At 52.9% G+C, this 20,970-nt stretch overlaps 1 protein-coding gene across 2 annotated transcripts in view; it reads right to left on the bottom strand.

Moving 5' to 3' along the window:
- Positions 1 to 20,970, bottom strand: part of KIAA0930 (KIAA0930 ortholog) — a 47,308-nt gene that overhangs the window by 10,265 nt on the left and 16,073 nt on the right. Inside the window, exons 1-2 of one of the 2 annotated variants that reach the window (XM_054242597.2) lie at positions 8,624 to 8,802; positions 8,287 to 8,438 (exon numbers count right to left, since the gene is read on the bottom strand). In XM_054242597.2, coding sequence (XP_054098572.1) covers positions 8,287 to 8,400 — 114 coding nt within the window. In that variant the 5' untranslated portion in view covers positions 8,401 to 8,438; positions 8,624 to 8,802. Of the gene's footprint in view, positions 1 to 8,286; positions 8,439 to 8,623; positions 8,803 to 20,970 lie in introns of those variants that run through there. The other variant, XM_054242593.2, reaches the window with a different exon arrangement.

Below are 20,970 nucleotides of genomic sequence, written 5' to 3' on the forward strand. Positions count from 1 at the left end.
TGCTGGGATTATAGGCATGAGCCACCACACCTGGCCTCAATTTCTTTTTATTTCTTTTTTTGAGATGGAGTCTCACTGTGTCACCCAGGCTGTAGTGCAGTGGCGTGCTCTCGGCTCACTGCAACCACCACCTCCTGGTTTCATGTGATTCTCCTGCCTCAGCCTCCCAAGTAGCTGGGATTACAGGCGTCTGCCGCGACGACGCATGGCTAATTTATTTCGGGTTTCACCCAAACAGGGTTTCACCATGTTGGCCAGGCTGGTCTCGAACTCCTGACCTCAAGTGATCCACTCGCCTTGGCCTCCCAAAGTGTAGGGATTACAGGCATGAGCCCCATGCCCGGCCTGGCTTTCAATTTGGATGCAGCTGTGCTGGCTGGGGACCTCTGGTCCTGGTCGCTCTCACAGACTTGGGCTCTGAGGGGCTGAGCACTGCTGGGCCTTCTTGCAGGTGCACAGGTCTGAGCCCCCCAGAGGCAGAGCTGGGGTCTATGGAAAGAGGCGCAGGAGGCCAGCCTTGCCTAGGAGTGAGAAAGAGATGTCCCCGAGTGGGGGGACCTCCCACTTCCACCATCTGTGTGGTTTTAAAAAGTCACCCTTAGCCCCTGAGCAGAACCCACCAGACTCCACACACAGGAGCTGTGAGAACAGGCAGAACCCTCTGACTCCACACACAGGAGCTGTGAGAACAGGCAGAACCCTCTGACTCCACACACAGGAGCTGTGAGAACAGGCAGAACCCTCTGACTCCACACACAGGAGCTGTGAGAACAGGCAGAACCCTCTGACTCCACACACAGGAGCTGTGAGAACAGGCAGAACCCACCAGACTCCACACACAGGAGCTGTGAGAACAGGCAGAACCCACCAGACTCCACACACAGGAGCTGTGAGAACAGGCAGAACCCTCTGACTCCACACACAGGAGCTGTGAGAACAGGCAGAACCCTCTGACTCCACACACAGGAGCTGTGAGAACAGGCAGAACCCTCTGACTCCACACACAGGAGCTGTGAGAACAGGCAGAACCCTCTGACTCCACACACAGGAGCTGTGAGAACAGGCAGAACCCTCTGACTCCACACACAGGAGCTGTGAGAACAGGCAGAACCCTCTGACTCCACACACAGGAGCTGTGAGAACAGGCAGAACCCTCTGACTCCACACACAGGAGCTGTGAGAACAGGCAGAACCCTCTGACTCCACACACAGGAGCTGTGAGAACAGGCAGAACCCACCAGACTCCACACACAGGAGCTGTGAGAACAGGCAGAACCCACCAGACTCCACACACAGGAGCTGTGAGAACAGGCAGAACCCTCTGACTCCACACACAGGAGCTGTGAGAACAGGCAGAACCCTCTGACTCCACACACAGGAGCTGTGAGAACAGGCAGAACCCTCTGACTTCACACACAGGAGCTGTGAGAACAGGCAGAACCCACCAGACTCCACACACAGGAGCTGTGAGAACAGGCAGAACCCTCTGACTCCACACACAGGAGCTGTGAGAACAGGCAGAACCCTCTGACTCCACACACAGGAGCTGTGAGAACAGGCAGAACCCTCTGACTCCACACACAGGAGCTGTGAGAACAGGCAGAACCCTCTGACTCCACACACAGGAGCTGTGAGAACAGGCAGAACCCTCTGACTCCACACACAGGAGCTGTGAGAACAGGCAGAACCCACCAGACTCCACACACAGGAGCTGTGAGAACAGGCAGAACCCACCAGACTCCACACACAGGAGCTGTGAGAACAGGCAGAACCCTCTGACTCCACACACAGGAGCTGTGAGAACAGGCAGAACCCTCTGACTCCACACACAGGAGCTGTGAGAACAGGCAGAACCCTCTGACTCCACACACAGGAGCTGTGAGAACAGGCAGAACCCTCTGACTCCACACACAGGAGCTGTGAGAACAGGCAGAACCCTCTGACTCCACACACAGGAGCTGTGAGAACAGGCAGAACCCTCTGACTCCACACACAGGAGCTGTGAGAACAGGCAGAACCCTCTGACTCCACACACAGGAGCTGTGAGAACAGGCAGAACCCTCTGACTCCACACACAGGAGCTGTGAGAACAGGCAGAACCCACCAGACTCCACACACAGGAGCTGTGAGAACAGGCAGAACCCTCTGACTCCACACACAGGAGCTGTGAGAACAGGCAGAACCCTCTGACTCCACACACAGGAGCTGTGAGAACAGGCAGAACCCTCTGACTCCACACACAGGAGCTGTGAGAACAGGCAGAACCCTCTGACTCCACACACAGGAGCTGTGAGAACAGGCAGAACCCACCAGACTCCACACACAGGAGCTGTGAGAACAGGCAGAACCCTCTGACTCCACACACAGGAGCTGTGAGAACAGGCAGAACCCTCTGACTCCACACACAGGAGCTGTGAGAACAGGCAGAACCCTCTGACTTCACACACAGGAGCTGTGAGAACAGGCAGAACCCTCTGACTTCACACACAGGAGCTGTGAGAACAGGCAGAACCCACCAGACTCCACACACAGGAGCTGTGAGAACAGGCAGAACCCACCAGACTCCACACACAGGAGCTGTGAGAACAGGCAGAACCCACCAGACTCCACACACAGGAGCTGTGAGAACAGGCAGAACCCTCTGACTCCACACACAGGAGCTGTGAGAACAGGCAGAACCCTCTGACTCCACACACAGGAGCTGTGAGAACAGGCAGAACCCTCTGACTCCACACACAGGAGCTGTGAGAACAGGCAGAACCCTCTGACTCCACACACAGGAGCTGTGAGAACAGGCAGAACCCTCTGACTCCACACACAGGAGCTGTGAGAACAGGCAGAACCCTCTGACTCCACACACAGGAGCTGTGAGAACAGGCAGAACCCTCTGACTCCACACACAGGAGCTGTGAGAACAGGCAGAACCCACCAGACTCCACACACAGGAGCTGTGAGAACAGGCAGAACCCTCTGACTCCACACACAGGAGCTGTGAGAACAGGCAGAACCCTCTGACTCCACACACAGGAGCTGTGAGAACAGGCAGAACCCTCTGACTCCACACACAGGAGCTGTGAGAACAGGCAGAACCCTCTGACTCCACACACAGGAGCTGTGAGAACAGGCAGAACCCACCAGACTCCACACACAGGAGCTGTGAGAACAGGCAGAACCCTCTGACTCCACACACAGGAGCTGTGAGAACAGGCAGAACCCTCTGACTCCACACACAGGAGCTGTGAGAACAGGCAGAACCCTCTGACTCCACACACAGGAGCTGTGAGAACAGGCAGAACCCTCTGACTCCACACACAGGAGCTGTGAGAACAGGCAGAACCCTCTGACTCCACACACAGGAGCTGTGAGAACAGGCAGAACCCACCAGACTCCACACACAGGAGCTGTGAGAACAGGCAGAACCCTCTGACTCCACACACAGGAGCTGTGAGAACAGGCAGAACCCTCTGACTCCACACACAGGAGCTGTGAGAACAGGCAGAACCCTCTGACTTCACACACAGGAGCTGTGAGAACAGGCAGAACCCTCTGACTTCACACACAGGAGCTGTGAGAACAGGCAGAACCCACCAGACTCCACACACAGGAGCTGTGAGAACAGGCAGAACCCACCAGACTCCACACACAGGAGCTGTGAGAACAGGCAGAACCCACCAGACTCCACACACAGGAGCTGTGAGAACAGGCAGAACCCTCTGACTCCACACACAGGAGCTGTGAGAACAGGCAGAACCCTCTGACTCCACACACAGGAGCTGTGAGAACAGGCAGAACCCTCTGACTCCACACACAGGAGCTGTGAGAACAGGCAGAACCCTCTGACTCCACACACAGGAGCTGTGAGAACAGGCAGAACCCTCTGACTCCACACACAGGAGCTGTGAGAACAGGCAGAACCCTCTGACTTCACACACAGGAGCTGTGAGAACAGGCAGAACCCACCAGACTCCACACACAGGAGCTGTGAGAACAGGCAGAACCCTCTGACTCCACACACAGGAGCTGTGAGAACAGGCAGAACCCTCTGACTCCACACACAGGAGCTGTGAGAACAGGCAGAACCCACCAGACTCCACACACAGGAGCTGTGAGAACAGGCAGAACCCACCAGACTCCACACACAGGAGCTGTGAGAACAGGCAGAACCCTCTGACTCCACACACAGGAGCTGTGAGAACAGGCAGAACCCTCTGACTCCACACACAGGAGCTGTGAGAACAGGCAGAACCCTCTGACTCCACACACAGGAGCTGTGAGAACAGGCAGAACCCTCTGACTTCACACACAGGAGCTGTGAGAACAGGCAGAACCCTCTGACTCCACACACAGGAGCTGTGAGAACAGGCAGAACCCTCTGACTTCACACACAGGAGCTGTGAGAACAGGCAGAACCCTCTGACTCCACACACAGGAGCTGTGAGAACAGGCAGAACCCACCAGACTCCACACACAGGAGCTGTGAGAACAGGCAGAACCCTCTGACTCCACACACAGGAGCTGTGAGAACAGGCAGAACCCTCTGACTCCACACACAGGAGCTGTGAGAACAGGCAGAACCCACCAGACTCCACACACAGGAGCTGTGAGAACAGGCAGAACCCACCAGACTCCACACACAGGAGCTGTGAGAACAGGCAGAACCCTCTGACTCCACACACAGGAGCTGTGAGAACAGGCAGAACCCTCTGACTCCACACACAGGAGCTGTGAGAACAGGCAGAACCCTCTGACTCCACACACAGGAGCTGTGAGAACAGGCAGAACCCTCTGACTTCACACACAGGAGCTGTGAGAACAGGCAGAACCCACCAGACTCCACACACAGGAGCTGTTCTGGTCACACCCTGTGTCATGATATGGGGGCTGGTGAAACCAGGTGTTCACTCGGAGAATAATCAAGCGGTATACACATCTTTGTGTGTTTTCCTGTATAGATGTTACACTGAAAACAATCTCCCAAAAAGAGGTGAGACTGGGGCAGGGCTTCGCTGCTGGCAAGCTGTGTGATCCTGGGAAGCTTCCTCCCCATCTCGGAGCTTTGGTTTTCTGAGTGCGTGTGAAGATGACCTGCTCCTTAGGATGCTGAGGGCACCACATGACCATGGCACAGGGCTCGGGCTACCAGCACAGAGCCAGCCGCACACAGAGCCAGGTCACCTTGCTGCCAAAGGCACAGTGGGCTGCCCGGGAACACGGAGTATTTTGTCCAGGGCTGGAGCAAACAGAGAGAGGGCAGAGAATCCAGGACACTCCTCCCTAGGAAAGGCTGGACTGGGGATCTCCCTCGGGCCCTGGAGCGGTGCGGGATTCCCGGCATCCTGTGTCGCCCACACTACAGCTCCTGCCCATCCACCCTCCCCTGCTAGGCGCAGCAGCCTGGCTGGTTGCTATGGCAACTGGGTACCAGCAGAATGGGAATGGGGAGGGGGAGGGAAGCAGCCAGGCTGCCGCAGACGACTTGCAGTGCGCAGGCGCCTCTGCAGGGGCCCCCACCTCTGCCTGGAGCTCAGGGTTTTTGCCAGAAGGGTCTCCCTGCCTCCCCATCAGTGCCTCCAGACCGCCCCCTGCAGGCCGCCCTCAGTACTACGGCCCAGCAAGCCGGGAAAAATGCCAATTTGGGCAGCCCCAAGACCCGCCCTCCAGGCCCTGCAAACTCCATCAGCCTACTTTGGCAGGTCCCATGGGACATGTCCTCAGTCCACTGCTGCCCGTTCTCTGTCCCACAACCCGTCCGCCAGATGCCACCTTGTGCATCACCACCCACCCCCCTGCCCCACCAAACCTGCTCCTCTTCCCACCATCACAGCACTGATGCCTCCGTACCCCTGGCCATGCTGTCTGTCTGTCCCAACAGACTGGGGCCAGGTATGAGTCATTTCTGTGCTCCCAGCACTGAGTGGGAGCATTTGCACAAGGCTCACAGTGGGTATTGAATGGAACAGCTGGACTGCCACCTGCTCCCATGGGACTCAGGCTTCCCTCACTGACCTTGACACCCCCAAACCTTCAGCAGAGCTCAGATGTGGCCCCATCCCCTCTGCTCCACATTCCTCAGGCCTGCACTTTCTCAGTGGAGGGCTCTCACCTTTGACTTCTCTATCCAAGAAGGACCCCTTATCTGCTGTCCCCTTCTCCTCCCCACCTGGCCTGGCCAGGGTGCACACAACCCATCCTCCCACCTCCCTGCCTGCCCTCTTGACCAGAGTCGTGACCCCTTGGGAATCCAAATTCAAAGTACAGCTGAGAGTGTCGAATGTGCCCAGTCCTCACCAGAGCCCCTGCTTGCAACAGACTCTGCCTTGGCGAAAAGACCAACAACTGCGGGGCAAAGGTTCTCTGCAACCTGAACTCCAGTAGAAGATGACAGGCTGGAGTGGATGCGGGGGGAGGGGTGAGGTCCACAGCCCTTGGGTGACAGAGGGCCTGAGCCTCCAAGTTCCAGCGCCCACAGGTGTGAGGAGTGCCTCCTCCCAGAGCTGTGCCCACCATGGGGGTCATGGGCAGTGAGGATCCCAAGGCACCAGCCACCTCCCTGCCAAGGGCACTCATGCGGTCACGCCAACCCCAAACATCTCAGCCTCCCGGGTGTCCACAATGGGAGGACCCTCGCCTTTCAGGGCACTTGCCCTGATCTGCTTTTACCCCAGAGAGGCAATGTCATACAGCAAACCGGGAGGAGACAAGCCCGGCCTCGAAAGCCGCTCTCCCAGCTGCCCACCCAGACAGGGTGGGCGTGGCAGCAGGTTCTGAGGGGCCCTGAGCCAGCTCTAGAAGGTTCTTACTCAGAGATCCCATCATGAGTCAAGCCTCTTCATCCCTCCCCAAAAGCACCCTGCCTGCCTGAGTGTGGCTCCAGTCCCTGCCCACCCACCATTGAAACTGCTGTGCCGGCCGGGCACGGTGGCTCAAGCCTGTAATCCCAGCACTTTGGGAGGCCGAGGCGGGCGGATCACGAGGTCAAGAGATCGAGACTATCCTGGTCAACATGGTGAAACCCCGTCTCTACTAAAAATACAAAAAATTAGCTGGGCATGGTGGCGCGTGCCTGTAATACCAGCTACCCAGGAGGCTGAGGCGGGAGAATTGCCTGAACCCAGGAGGCGGAGGTTGCAGTGAGCCGAGATCGCGTCATTGCACTCCAGCCTGGGTAACAAGAGCAAAACTCTGTCTCAAAAAAAAAAGAAACTGCTATGCCAAGGCCACCAGCACACTCCCTGGTACCAAATCCAATGGGCCCTTCAGACACAGCACCCCAATGGCTGCCCCCACTTCTCCTGGGGCGCCCTTCCCTCTCCTGACTCTTCCCCCATCTCTGGCCAGTTGCTCACAGTCTCCTGCTGGTTCCTCCTAGTGGGACTAGCTCAGGGCTCGGGGCGGGCATGCAGGCACCCAGGTCCATCTACTTGCAGAAAATTCACCCCGCATGTGTTCGGGCTCAAGGAGTGGGTCCAAGGCAAGGCCAGGCTCCGAGTACCCACTGCATGAGCCTCTGCCAGCAAACCACGGCCCCCGAGTCACAGAGCCAGGAGGCTGCAAGTTCCAGACCTGACTCCACGGCCCTTTCATTTCTTGTTTTTAAAGGAAAACAAAAACATTTCCATGTGTGGCATATCGGGTTGCTTAGACATTTTACAGACCGCAAAAGCCTGTGAAAACCGGAGCGGGAACGTGCAAAACGTGTTTTAACCGCTCCTCCATGCTCAATTTAGTGGGTGAGGCACCTCAGGTGAACCCCCTTCGTCTCCAAGCCAACTTTCCTCCTCTGCAAAAGGGATGAGGACACCTACCCTGTCAAGTTGTTGGACTTCACAATGAGGCCAAGAAGAGCTCAGCACTGTGTCTAGATCATGGAGAGGGCTCACAAGTGGAAGGTATCGTCATCATCACCACCACTGACCCAGGTCACCCTGTCATGGCCAAGGCGGGCCCTGGGCTCTGGGGCGCAGCCTTTGCTCTACCATCTCCTGAGTGACTGTAAGAGAGCAGCCAAGTCAGCTGTCTGAACCTGTTTCCTCAAAGCTACAGTGGTGACAGCAATCACTGCCCTTCAGGGTCACGGTGAAGATGAGTGACAATGTGACACCCGGCACATCCAGATTTGCACATGAGACTGTCTACACAGTTCCTGGAATACAGTAGGCGCTCAACACCTATCACTCACCCTCTGATATTCATGAGCACTGCAGGAAAGCCCACAGGCAGGCCGACAGCAGATGCCACAGGGTTGCTCAGGGCACGGACGAAGGGGCAGGGGTGGGGGTCACTCACCTTCCTCCCGTCCGCACTGCTTTCGTTGCCAGAGTACGCCAGCTTCCGGCGCACGTAGAAAAGCATGTCGTCCTGCCGGGGTGCCCACTTCTCCATGAAGTAGGTGGAGAACATCCAAGTCCAGAAGACAATGCGGTCATCCTTGAAGCACCCTGCAGAGGGAGGCCAGACAGGAGTGAGGAAGGACGGCCACCTGGCCCTTGCAGCATGGCCTTGGCCAAGCTCTGCTCCTACCCCTGCATTTCTGGCCAGGAATTTTCGAGGGCTCTGAGATGCGCTGCCCTTCCCTTGCCACCCCTGACCCCCACCCATGGAGCATCCAGAGGCTGGAAGACACCTCCTGGGAGGCCCAGTTCCTCCGCCCAGCAGTAGCCTGAGAGCCGGTGCTCCCAGCCCCACAGCTGAGCCCGACTCCAGCCTGGGGATGAATCAGCAGCTTCTGTGGAAAAGGAAAATCCCAAGGAGCCAGGAACGCCACTGGCTGGCTGCTGTCTGGGCTGGAAGCTGGGAAGGCTTGGTGGCGGGGCGTTTGGAGAGGCAGGGCTCTCACCAACATCTCTCACCCCCACCCACTCTTCCCAACTGCGGCAATCCCAACAGGGAACCCGACTTAAAGGGACAGCCGCCCTCCAGCCAGCCAAGGCTGCAGGCAGGAACGGTGGGGAGAAAGTGTCTGCTCTCCTGTCCCACGTCTGCACTGCGGGCCCTGAAAGCTCACCAGCTTCATGCTCATCTGAGCCTCATGGGGACTTCTTTCATTACAAATGGTATTTCTTTATGAAAAATATTTGTGTAATATTTTCCTGCAAAGGAGCAGCAGCCCACAGGCTTTGGTAGGGAAGATCTGGGTTTCTATTCCTGCACGGCCACTTCGGAAGGGGTCTATGGGCGGGGTCTCTGAGCCACAGGTTCCTTGGGGCACATGCAGACAAACCGAGACCACAGGCGCACAGCAGGATCAAGAGGTGAGTCTGTCCCCTCTCTAGGCAATTCAGCAGTTCAAAATATTCTGCCAAGATCTCTCTTACCAACTCAGCAGATTAAAGGGGGCTGCTTGCTTTCTCTCTTCCTCACTGACCACTGCGACCTAGTCCTGGTTCTCAGGCTGGAACTAATCCTCACACTTGGAGATGGGGAACTAAGGGCCAGTGGTGCTGGGACCCTCTCTCGCCCTCACAGGCAAGCCAGTGGGCAACTAGGAATCAGCCATCAGCTGAGTCAAGTGCAGAACACTCCAGTCTTGGCTGACGTCAGCCACACCACTAACCAAAGAGCCAAGGCTCGAAGCTAGCCCCTGCCCTTGGCCTAATGGTGTGCTGCCCACCACTCCCATGCCCTGCCTGGCTCCTGGGCGCTAGGCAGCGAGAGGGAAGAGGCGGCGGCTTCATCGGTGAGGGGTCTGGGTCAGTGAGCCTTGTCAGCCTCCAGGGATGAGGGCTAGGAGAGCCCACGGGAATGGCAAGACCTCCCAGGCTCACAGGAACCAAACATGTGCTGTCTGCAGAGCTGCTTTGAAATTCCTGCTGCATTTTGCGACAGGCAATGCCCAAGTCATGCCAGTACAGACCCTTGCAAAATCAAGCAAAGCACGCTGGTGAGTCCTGGATACCCTCCAGTTCTTCTTTACTTCCCCTTAACATGGTTCACTTTTGGTTCCCTCTTACAGCCCAACAGAAAGCCTTTCACACAAACATGCCAAGGCTGCCCAAGTCGATGGCCTCTTGGTCCCGCGGTGGTCACAGAAGCAGCTCTGACTGTTGACAAGCAGAGGGTCAGTGACACAAGAGTGCACCATGAGTGCCACTCCCCTGGGCTAAGAAGTGCCCTTCCTCAGGTGGTCTCTTTTTATTCTTTAATAAAATGACACGGTAGCAGTACTTACAGCACCCAGACAGCAGTGGCAACGACAATGACAACAGTGACAGTACCGTCAGCTATGATCTGCTGACGTGTCACATGCTGGGGCTCCCCATCACTCAACGGCTGATTAGTGCCTCACTGCACAGAGGAGGAAACTGACACTCAAGAGGTTACAGAACGTGCCCAAGTTCACGGCGCTGGAAACGATAAAGTCCCTGACGTGCCGGATTCCTGCAGGCGGGTGCTCCCAGCCTGACGAGAGGAAGCAATCGGAGAGGGCCTGGTGGCTGGCAGAGGCCTCAGGAGGAAAGTGCTGGAGATGCGCCCTTGATGATCCTCCAAGCCAGCGGGGTCCGACAGGGCCCCCTCCTGCTTTAACATGCTGAATGAACCCTTCACGGTTCCTTGCCCCTGCACTCCAGGGCACTCCCACCAACAGAGTCCAGTCTCCAGGCCCCAAGAGCCTGGGTCCTGGAGGCTGGTGCCTGCCAGGACTCACTCTTGAGTCCTGGGTCCCCCACCTGGGTCCCTCACCCACCACGAGCCATAACCTGGGGGTCAAGAGGGGGACAGCCACAGGGTACACACACAGTGTCCCAGGCCCAGTGCTGGTCCCACCTGCACATGCTCCCAGTCAAAACACACAGCAGCCACGTGGCCGTCAGAAAACCCAATGGGCCCCACTGCTGCCACCACGCCACCCAGGTCAGCACCAGCTTGCTGGTGCACCAGCTGCCAGCCTGCACACCCACCCTCCGCACCACAGCTAGAGAAACTGCATTTAAAAGCTCCTTTCCTGCCCTCTCCTTTGGAAACTTACCTTTGAATTCAGAATAAAGTGCAAAGTCTTCACAAAATACTCCACATCGGACCTGCACCCCAGCTGCTCCCTGGCCGCCAGACACCTGCCCCCAGTGATCTCAGGGCGCCCGTGCACCTGCCTCTCCTCTACCTTCAAGTTTCTTCCCTGGGATCTCTGCACAGGCAGCTCCTTCTGGTCCTTCCAGCTTCAGTTTCAATGTCACCTTTTCAGAGAGCCTCTCCTGACCCAACAGAAAAGGTGCCCTTGGGTCCTCCCTGTTGTGGCACCTTGTTTTGCTGCCCACACAGCCCTTGTCACTACCTGGGTTCCTGTAGCTGTCTGCTGTCTGTCCCCCAATGTGCAAAAGCATCCCAGGAACTCCATCTTGATCACCAACAGACCTCAGTGCCCAGATCAGTGCCAGGCACATAGCACCCCATAAACACAGCTCAGATAAATGGATCATCCCAATTTCACAGTGAACAAGCTCCGGGAGATGGGACAACTTGTTCAGGCCCCCAAGCAAGGACAGAGCCCAACCAGGACTGCCCACCTGAGGCCCGACCTCACCATGTAGAGCACAGGCCATGGACTGGCCACTTGTCTTCAGCCGCGGGCCCCTCTGCCTTAAGATCTCCCAGAGAAGCCCCATTCTCACACAAGACGCAGGCTGAGCCCACCTTGCTTAGCTCTCCTAGGCCTCACCCACGGTGGAAAGCGCCGCTAGGCTGCAAGGAGTTGCTGAGTCTTCCATGTACTACTGAACAGGCCTGCAGGACACGGAGACAGCACCTGAGCCGGCAGGTCCTCACCGCAGTCAAGTCCCTGGCCTCCCGCCCCACCTGCTGCCACTGTGTGAGTTAGGAGACCCAGCACCAACAAGTCTCAAGAGAAACAGGGGCTTCAAGATTCACTGTGAGCCATAGGATACCACACAGACGCCGGGACCAATGTTACCATTTGAGTACAAGCATGACAAACCCATCACCTGCAGGGCACCACATACAGGCGGGCACACACACTCCTCCCGGATCTGCCAGGAAGCAAAAGGCCCTACCGTGGGTAGTGGAAGAGGCACGCATGGCAGAAAGAAGTGCCAGAATGTCACTGGGGGGACTGAGTGGCAGGCATGATGGCAGGGCACGTCCACGCCCAGGACGCTCGAGGTCTAAAAGCAAGAACAGTCACAAAGGAAACGGCTGAGAGCCGCCCTGTTGAAACCAGAAAAAACTCCTCTTATGTCAAGAGAAGCACAACCAAAAACAAAAGCACCAGGAGACCCTGTGGAGGGAAAGCAACGAGGACTGGAGTCTGTGATATTAACAGGTAAGGGTCCACACCATGGCAACTTACAAAGGCGCGTACAACCCGACAGATAAACAGGTATTAATAAAATGCCGAAAAAGGCAATACACTAAATCAGAAACACAACTGCTTAACAAAAATATGGGAAACTAGAGTCTCACTAAGAACTAAAAATTCACTCACTGATAGCCAAAACTCCATGCTAAAGACCAAGTAATCATATTTAAGAGAATAAATTTGGTCTTTAAAAACCAGCCCTTGGCCAGGTACGTTGGCTCACGCCTGTAATCCCAGCACTTTGGGAGGCCAAGGTGTGTGGATCACCTGAGGTCAAGAGTTCAAGACCAGCCTGGCCAACATGATGAAATGCCATCTCTCCTAAAAACGCAAAAATTAGCCAGGCATGGTGACAGATGCCGATAGTCCCAGCTACTCAGGAGGCTGAGGCAGGAGAATCACTTGAACCCAGGAGGCAGAGGCTGCAGTAAACCAAGATCCCGCCACTGCACTCCAGCCTGGGCAACAGAGCAAGACTCTGTCTGAAAAAAACAAAAAATCTAGCCCTTAGGAAAACTGCCGGATTCTCAGAGTTAAACATATACTTACAAAACCACCAGCAGCCACTGCCCAGGTACCTATGCAAGAGAAATGAAGCCCACGTCCACACAGAGACTGGTGCGCAAATGCTCACAGCATCTTTACTCATAATGGCCCCAAACTGGAAACCAGCAGAATGCACACACGTCGCACTAAAAACAAACCGTAGTGACTTAAAGCAGAAGGGTGGCTGCCCTGAAACGTTCTGGATCTTGATAGTGGCGCTGGTTTCACAGGTCTGTATGGCCATTAAAACTTACCAAACTTGGCCGGGTGAGGTAGCTCACACCTGTAATCCCAGCACTTTGGGAGGCCAAGACGGGAGGACTGCTTTAGGCCAGGAGTTTGAGATCAGCCTGGGCAACATAGTGAGACCCCGACTCTACCAAAAAAAAAAAAAATTAGCTGGGCATGCTAGCACGTGCCTGTGGTCCCAGCTCCTACGGAGGCTGAGGTGGGAGGATCACTTGAGCCCAGGAGTTCAAAGCTGCAGTGAGCTATGATCGTACCACTGCACTCCTGCCTGGGGGACAGAGTGCGACTCTGTCTCTAAAAGTGTATTAACAAATGAAGTTTAGACAGAGTGCGGTGGCTCACACCTGTAGTCCCAGCACTTTGGGAGGCCGAGGCGGGCCAATCACTTGAGGTCAGGAGTTCGATACCAGCCTGGGCAACATGGAAACCCCATCTCTACTAAAAATACACAACTTAGCTGGGCGTGGTGGTGCACGCCTGTAGTCCCAGTTACTCAGGAGGCTGAGGCACAAGAATCGCTTAAACCTGGGAGGCGGGGGCTGCAGTGAGTCAAGACTGCGCCACTGCACTTCAGCTTGGGCGACAGAGCGAGACCCCGTCTCAAAAACTTAACTTAAAAAATTTAAAAAACATATCGAACTGTTCACTCTATGTATATGCAGTTTATTCTACATAAATTATACTCCAATAAAATTGTGAAGTCGTAGCTGACGCTGGCAAGGGTGCACTGAACTGGAACTCTCAGATACGCTAGAGAACAAAACCTAAGAGGCTAATGAGCACTTTCTCACTCCCATGCATCTACCTTATGGCAGAGAGAAAATTAAAAGCCTTTTGCACAAAAACATTTCACATGTTACTAATGAGAGAAAATGACGTCACAGCAATAACCACATTGAAAGGACATCGTTGTATCCTGCCATTACTGACTCCTCACCTAGGTGAAGCATGCCGTATATATTCAACCAAATCGTCATCAGTCTTTTTAAAGGATGGTTATAAAGACTACACGCAGGTACATGGAAATACGTGTAATACGACGTTTAGTGAAAAAGCAGAACCCCAAGTTGTAGACACACCGATGACGACTGCGGAACGCACGGAAATACTAGCGGTAAATAGACCGGCACGGCGGAGACACTGGCGGTAAATAGACCGGCACGGCGGAGACACTGGCGGTAAATAGACCGGCACGGCGGAGACACTGGCGGTAAATAGACCAGCATGGCAGGAGCGGGTGAATTTAACACAGTGCTTGTTTTCCTTTTTTTTACTTGATATTTTCAGTCATAAGATGATACTACTTTTCCCCATGATGTACAACTTTAATATCATAAGACTCATTAAGAAAGGGGTTGGGGAGTGGAGAGAGGAGAGATTTCCTCTCTTCAGAGGGATGAAGGGAGGCAAACACAGACACACTCCACATCCAAGAGCCAGGGAAGGTCAGGACTGGAGGGATCTCTCTGATTGCTGGAGGCACAGTACGACGTCAGGAGTTGCAGTCAAACATATGTGAGCTCAGGTCCTCAGGCTAGCCCTCCCTGCCCAGGTGGCCAATTCATTCACCCTCTCTGGCCCTTATTGATTCCATCTGTCAGATGGGTCTTTAACCTGCCACCCTCCCAGAATCAAAGCTGAGGACTTGGCTGAAAGTAAAAGTGCTCTGCTGGCTGCATAGCTCTGGCCACGGCGTGTGGGTGGCTGGAGACCCTCTGCTCCGCTGCCCTGCATGTCAGAACCACTGCCACCGAGCACGGCAGTGTGGCCTGCCTGGGTGACGTCAGTGGGTCCCAAACCTTCCAGTGTCCTTTGGCCACATGGTGCAGTCACTGGCTGTGAATAAGCACACGAGGTACAACTGGCCTGTGTGGTCTGTGAAGTCACTGATGACTCTTTCTCCCACAAGCAAAGCCCTTCTCCCTTTACCCTTTCCCAGGGCCTGCTGAGCAAGAAATCTCCTGGGTCAGAAGGTCTGGGAGCTGCTACTGCAGCACAGAGCCTCCTCGTCTCGTCTTCCCTGTCCCTTCTCCCTACCATCTTACCAGTCAGGGCTGCAGCTTTTCCCTACCCTCAAGCACAGTGGAGATTTATGGAGGCAGATGTGGCCTCCGAAAGCTGAGCCAGGCTCACTGTGGCAGCATCTCGGACAGTTCTGCGCCCGCGGGCCTGCCTTCCCTCCTGGGTCCTATGGAGCCACATTACCATCCAGTCTCCTGATCCGAGGCAGCCATGAACGCTACATCAGTCAATACTGACCCACTGGCTCCTAGGGGAAATGCAGGGTTAGGGCCCTCTGATCACTAATTGATTCAGCAACTGATCAATTAATAACCTTGCTGTATGTGTGTTTCTCTTTTAAGATACCTTATTTCAGGCCAGATTCAGTGGCTCATGCCTGTCATCTCATCATTTTGGGAGGCCAAGGCAGGCAGATTCCTTGAGGTCAGGAGTTCAAGACCAACCTGGCTAACATCACAAAACCCCATCTCTAGTAAAAATACAAAAATTGGCCAGGCGTGGTGGCAGGCACCTGTAATCCCGCCACTTGGGAGACTAAGGCTGAAGAATCACTTGAACCCAGAGGGCAGAGGTTGCAGTGAGCTAAAATCACACCACTGCACTCCAGCCTGGGCAAGAGAACAAGACTCTGTCTCAAAAAGCACAAACAAAAAACAAAATAAACAAGATTCCTTATTTAATATATAGCTTGTTCACTAATGCTGAGCCCATGGCCAACAACAATCAACACTGATGAAGCTTCTCTAACACATGCATTTTCTCCATGCAGTTCATACATCGCAGCCATCTTGTGCCCGGGACAGACAACGCCTCAGCCCAGGGCCATTTCAATCACTGACTAAAAGCACAAACAATGTAAAATACACAGCACCAACCAGACTGCAAAAAGGACACTTCTTTACAGTGAGGACTAACGTAGAAAGGTGAAGGTGGAGCATCGCCTGGTCCAACCTCAGCTGTTGGAAACGTGTGTCAGGTAAGGGACTTTTCGCCACTCTGTGAATGTCAGTCACTAACCCGGAAGGACCATGAGTATCGATTTTGAGTTTACAAATAAATTTCAGTAAGTAAGTGAATCTGTAAATAATGACAATGGTCTGGACCAGGAAAACGGATACGTGCCAGGAGTTACGGTGATCCAGCCATCTCCCCTGCCACAAGCGAGCGACCTGCTTCTGTAAGTCACTGTCATCGAACTCTAGAACTGGCAGACCCCTTTCCAGGCGAGTGACTCCAGGGATGACCAGGGGAGGGGGAATGCAGGAGGCGAGCACTAAGCCTGGACTGCCCACGCCCCAACGTGGTGTCCGCCACCTCTGAGTTGCCACTGGTTTTCCTAATTCTGCACGACCCTGGATCAGTGATATAATGGCACTGGTTTCAGCAGCAAGGAGCATGATGACAGCCTGCGTGTGCCCTGCATCCTACAGTTTGTTTGTTTATTTATTTATTGAGACAGAGTTTCGCTCTTGTTACCCAGGCTGGAGTGCAATGGCGCAATCCCAGCTTACTGCAACCTCCGCCTCCTGGGTTCAAGCAATTCTCCTGCCTCAGCCTCCCGAATAGCGGGGACTACAAGCGCGTGCCACCATGCCCAGCTAATTTTTTGTATTTTTAGTAGAGACGGGTTTCACCATGTTGACCAGGATGGTCTCGATCTCTTGACCTCGTGATCCACCCGCCTTGGCCTCCCAAAGTGCTGGGATTACAGGTGTGAGCCACCACGCCGGGCCCTATTCATTTATTTTTGAGACGGAGTTTTGCTCTTGTTGCTCAGGCTGGAGTGCAATCGCACCATCTCGGCTCACTGCAACCTTGGCCTTCCAGGTTCAAGCGATTCTCCCACCTCAGCCTCCCAAGCAGCTGGGATTACAAGCATGCACCACCATGCCCAGCTAATTTTTTTAATTTTTTTTTTTTTTTTTAGTAGAGATGGGGTGTCACCATGTTGGCCAGGCTGGTCTCAAACTCCTGACCTTAGGAGATCCACCCGCCTCAGCCTCCCAAAGTGCTGGGATTACAGGCAGGAGCCACTGTGCCCAGCCTACACTAGTTTATAAAGCCCTTTCACCCATTGTCTTTTCAGATCCTCATGGCAACTGTATGAGGTGAGGACAACCTCAGCTTAGTTTCAAACTTCAGTCTTCATTTTCAACCAAAACTTGAGACTCTAGTGGCTAGATGATGTATGCAGGAGCTGAGACTCAAACCCAGCCCCTCTAACATCATACATCATAGATAATGTATGCAGGAGCTGAGACTCAAACCCAGCCCCTCTAACAGAGCCCACATCCTTCTTCTGGATAAGCCCTCATCCTTATCCTTAGCCTGGCCCTGCACAAGGATTCTCCCAGCTATGTTACAAATGCAGAGACTAAGGGAACCAGGGAATCGCCTGGTGAACAGCTAAGAAAGCAACTTAGGCTTTCAAACCTCCCCTTCCCCAAACTTCTGAGTCCCCCATGGGGGTAGGGCACTCACAGGGGCCACTCTGAGCCCTAAAGCACCCTCAGGGTTTCCTGGGATTCCCAGGAACCCCTAGAAGACCTTCGGACAAGAGCTGCATGCACAGGGGCTGTGGGGTCCAATTCTCAGTGGAGTGCCAATTTAACATAATTTAATTATTTTCCACGGAGATGCTTCTTCAGAGGTACACTGAAAAGGAAGAGAAACGTTTATCTTTCAAGGCCTTTCACATGAATCCAATCAGAATATGGGATGGGGGAAGACTTCCTCAGAATGGAGGTTCAAGAGCAGACTGGATTCCCCTTCCTGATGCACGGCCCACATGGGTAAGTTAGTTACTTAAGCTCTCGACCTTTCAGTTTCCTCATCAGTAAAATCAGAGCTGCTGCCTCCTATGGTTACCATGGAGACCAAATAGGGCTCAGCAGTGCAACAGGCACTCAGAAACGATGGATAACAACTGCCGCAGTGGTTCCTATGACGACTTGGAATATGTTCCATTAACCAGACCCTGGGAATCATCATGAATTAGATTTTAGAAGGCATTCCTTGAAACCCACACCAATTCTTTTCTAAACCATTAAATCACACAAGTTAAGCAAGTCATGGTAAAACCCTAATTAAAATAGTTAATAGCCATTAAAAATGACGGTTCTGTATTAAATAGAGAAAAATGTCCAAGAGTCATGCCCCAAAAAAGTATATTAGCACAGCAGGACAAGACATAATTTTTTTTTTTTTGAGACAGAATCTCACTGTCACCCAGGTTGGAGTGCAGTGGTGTGATCTTGGCTCACTGCAACCTCCATTTCCTGGGCTCAAGGCATCCTCCTGCCTCAGCTTCCTGAGTAGCTGGAACCATAGACATGGACCACCACGCCCAGCTAATTTTTGTATTTTTGGTAGAGACGAGTTTCACCATGTTGCTCAGGCTGGTCTTGCACTCCTGAGCTCCAGCGATTCCCCCAGCCTTGGCCTCCCAAAGTGCTGGGATTAGAGGCATGAACCACCTCTCCCGGACCAAGAAGTGATTTTGAGAAGGTAATTCTAGCAGATCCACAAGAAACAGGCAGCTAGCTTCAGGGCTACTCACATGACTTTAGAGCCTAAGAAATATGCCAATTCTTTTTCACAGGGAGGCTTAGTATTGATTTCAAAGACCACACACACAGAAAAGTACAGGCTAATCTCACTTACGGATGTCAAGACAAAAATCTTAAATATAGTATTTAAAAGAATCCATTAACTTATTAAAAATATATGCCATTGGCCAAGCAAGATTTAATCAGGAATAAAGAATGGTTTAGGCAGGGCTCCGTGGCTCATGTCTTTAATCCCAGCACTTCCAGCATTATGTTCACTGCTCTACACTTAGTTTCCAGAACGGTTTCTGGCAAACAGGAAACAAGAAATATCTGCAAATGGAAGAAATGAAATGAATTAAATGATTAACAAAAGCAAGGTGGTATCAGCACATGATTGGACAGATCAACAGAACAGAATAGAAAGCAAAAACACATAACTCAATCACAAAATAACTGAGTTTTTTGGGGTTTTATTTGAGATGGAGTCTTACTCTTGTTGCCCAAGATGGAGTGCAGTGGCATGATCTGGGCTCACTGAAACCTTTGCCTCCCAGGTTCAAGCGATTCTCCTGCCTCAGTCTCCTCAGTAGCTGGGATTACAGGTGTGTGCGACCACGCCTGGTTAATTTTTCTATTTTAGTATAGATGGGGTTTCAGCATAGTGGCCAGGCTAATCTTGAACTCCTGACCTCAGGTGATCTGCTCACCCCAGCCTCCCAAAGTGCTAGGATTACAGGAGTGAGCCACCACGCCTGGCCAAGAGTTTTTACGAAGATAGCACTTCTGATCGATAGGATGCAGATTCTTCTTCCACACTTGGTTTTGGGACAAGTGGTTTGCTGAGGAAAAAGAATAAGGTTGGGTCCCTTCTCAAGGCAAAATAAATTCCAAACAGATTAAAACTTCTAACATTAAAAGTAAAACTATAAAAAAGAAAAGCCGTGAGAGGATTTTTTATTCCCTCAGAGAGGGAATAAAATATGTTTCTAAGGAAAACATAAGGGCCACTAAGGAGAAGAATGATCAATCAAACTATATAAAAATTGTAAATTTCTCTCTTTTTATCTGAAACAGGGTCCCACGCTGTCACCCAGGCTGGAGGGCAGTGGTACAATCACTGCAACCTTGACCTCCCCAGGCTCAAGTGATCCTCCCACCTCAGCCTCCTGAGTGGCTGGGATTATAGGCACCTGCCACCACACCTGACTAATTTTTGTATTTTTTGTAGAGACAAGGTCTCACTATGTCGCCCAAGCTGGTCTCAAACTCCTGAGCTCAAGCGATCCTCTCCCCGTGGCCTCCCAAAGTGCTAGGATCACAAGCATAAGCCACTATGCCTGGCTCAAAATTTAAAATTTCTATAGGGGACAAAAATACCCACAACGCCCCCTGCAACACACACACACACACACACACACACACACACACACCATAAGCAAAGCACAAAACAAATACCACACTGGAAAAACAGACAAAACTCTTAAATGAGGGCAATTTTCTTAACAAATACTAAGTTGTAACCAATGCACAATAAAATGGCACAGAAAGCAGAAGGAAATATAAGTGGCTTTAGAACACAAAAAGACACTGAACTTGATACAATTAGAGAAATGTAAATTAAAGCCACGAAATTCTATTTTCCACCTATCAGATTTGCAAAGATAAAAATACCTGATGACACTTAAATAGGGACTTTATATCCTGTAGCAGGAACGTAAACTGCCAGACATCAGACAGCAAAAATCACAAACGCCCTTTACCTCTGCCCCACAACCCCACAGGTGGATTTTTCCCTATGGCCTCACCACATACCACCCATAAAATTCTTATTACAGCACTGTTGGCAAAATGCTGGAGTTGCCCTATCAGAAGGGAAGTAATTACAAAACGAACTACAAGACATTCACAGAACAGAACAGTATGCAGCAGGTAAAACAACTGAAGCGACTCTGTGTTCTGAGAAGGAAAGTTCTCTAGGATAAAGGCAGTGAGAGATGGAGAGCAGACAAACATTAGAGGGTTTTCTCATTAAAGCCAGTCACTGAAGATGACCCAGACGCTTGCTATGCACAGAGCATGCCCAGAAGTGCGGACTGGTGGGCTGGGAGGTTAGAGCCTGTGGAAGAGAAGGGAGGTGAGGAAGCCAGATTGTCAGGGTCCATCCTGGCTCCAGCAGTTCTGGTCATGTGACGGGCAAATCCCAACCTTCTTGGTGCCTGTTTCCTGACTTGCAAAACGGCAGTAACAATGGTATCTACCTCCTGGGTTGTTGAGCGTTGAAGTTAGTCCATC

The sequence above is a fragment of the Callithrix jacchus genome, chromosome 1, assembly GCF_049354715.1.
Source record: "Callithrix jacchus isolate 240 chromosome 1, calJac240_pri, whole genome shotgun sequence".
NCBI lineage: Eukaryota > Metazoa > Chordata > Mammalia > Primates > Cebidae > Callithrix > Callithrix jacchus.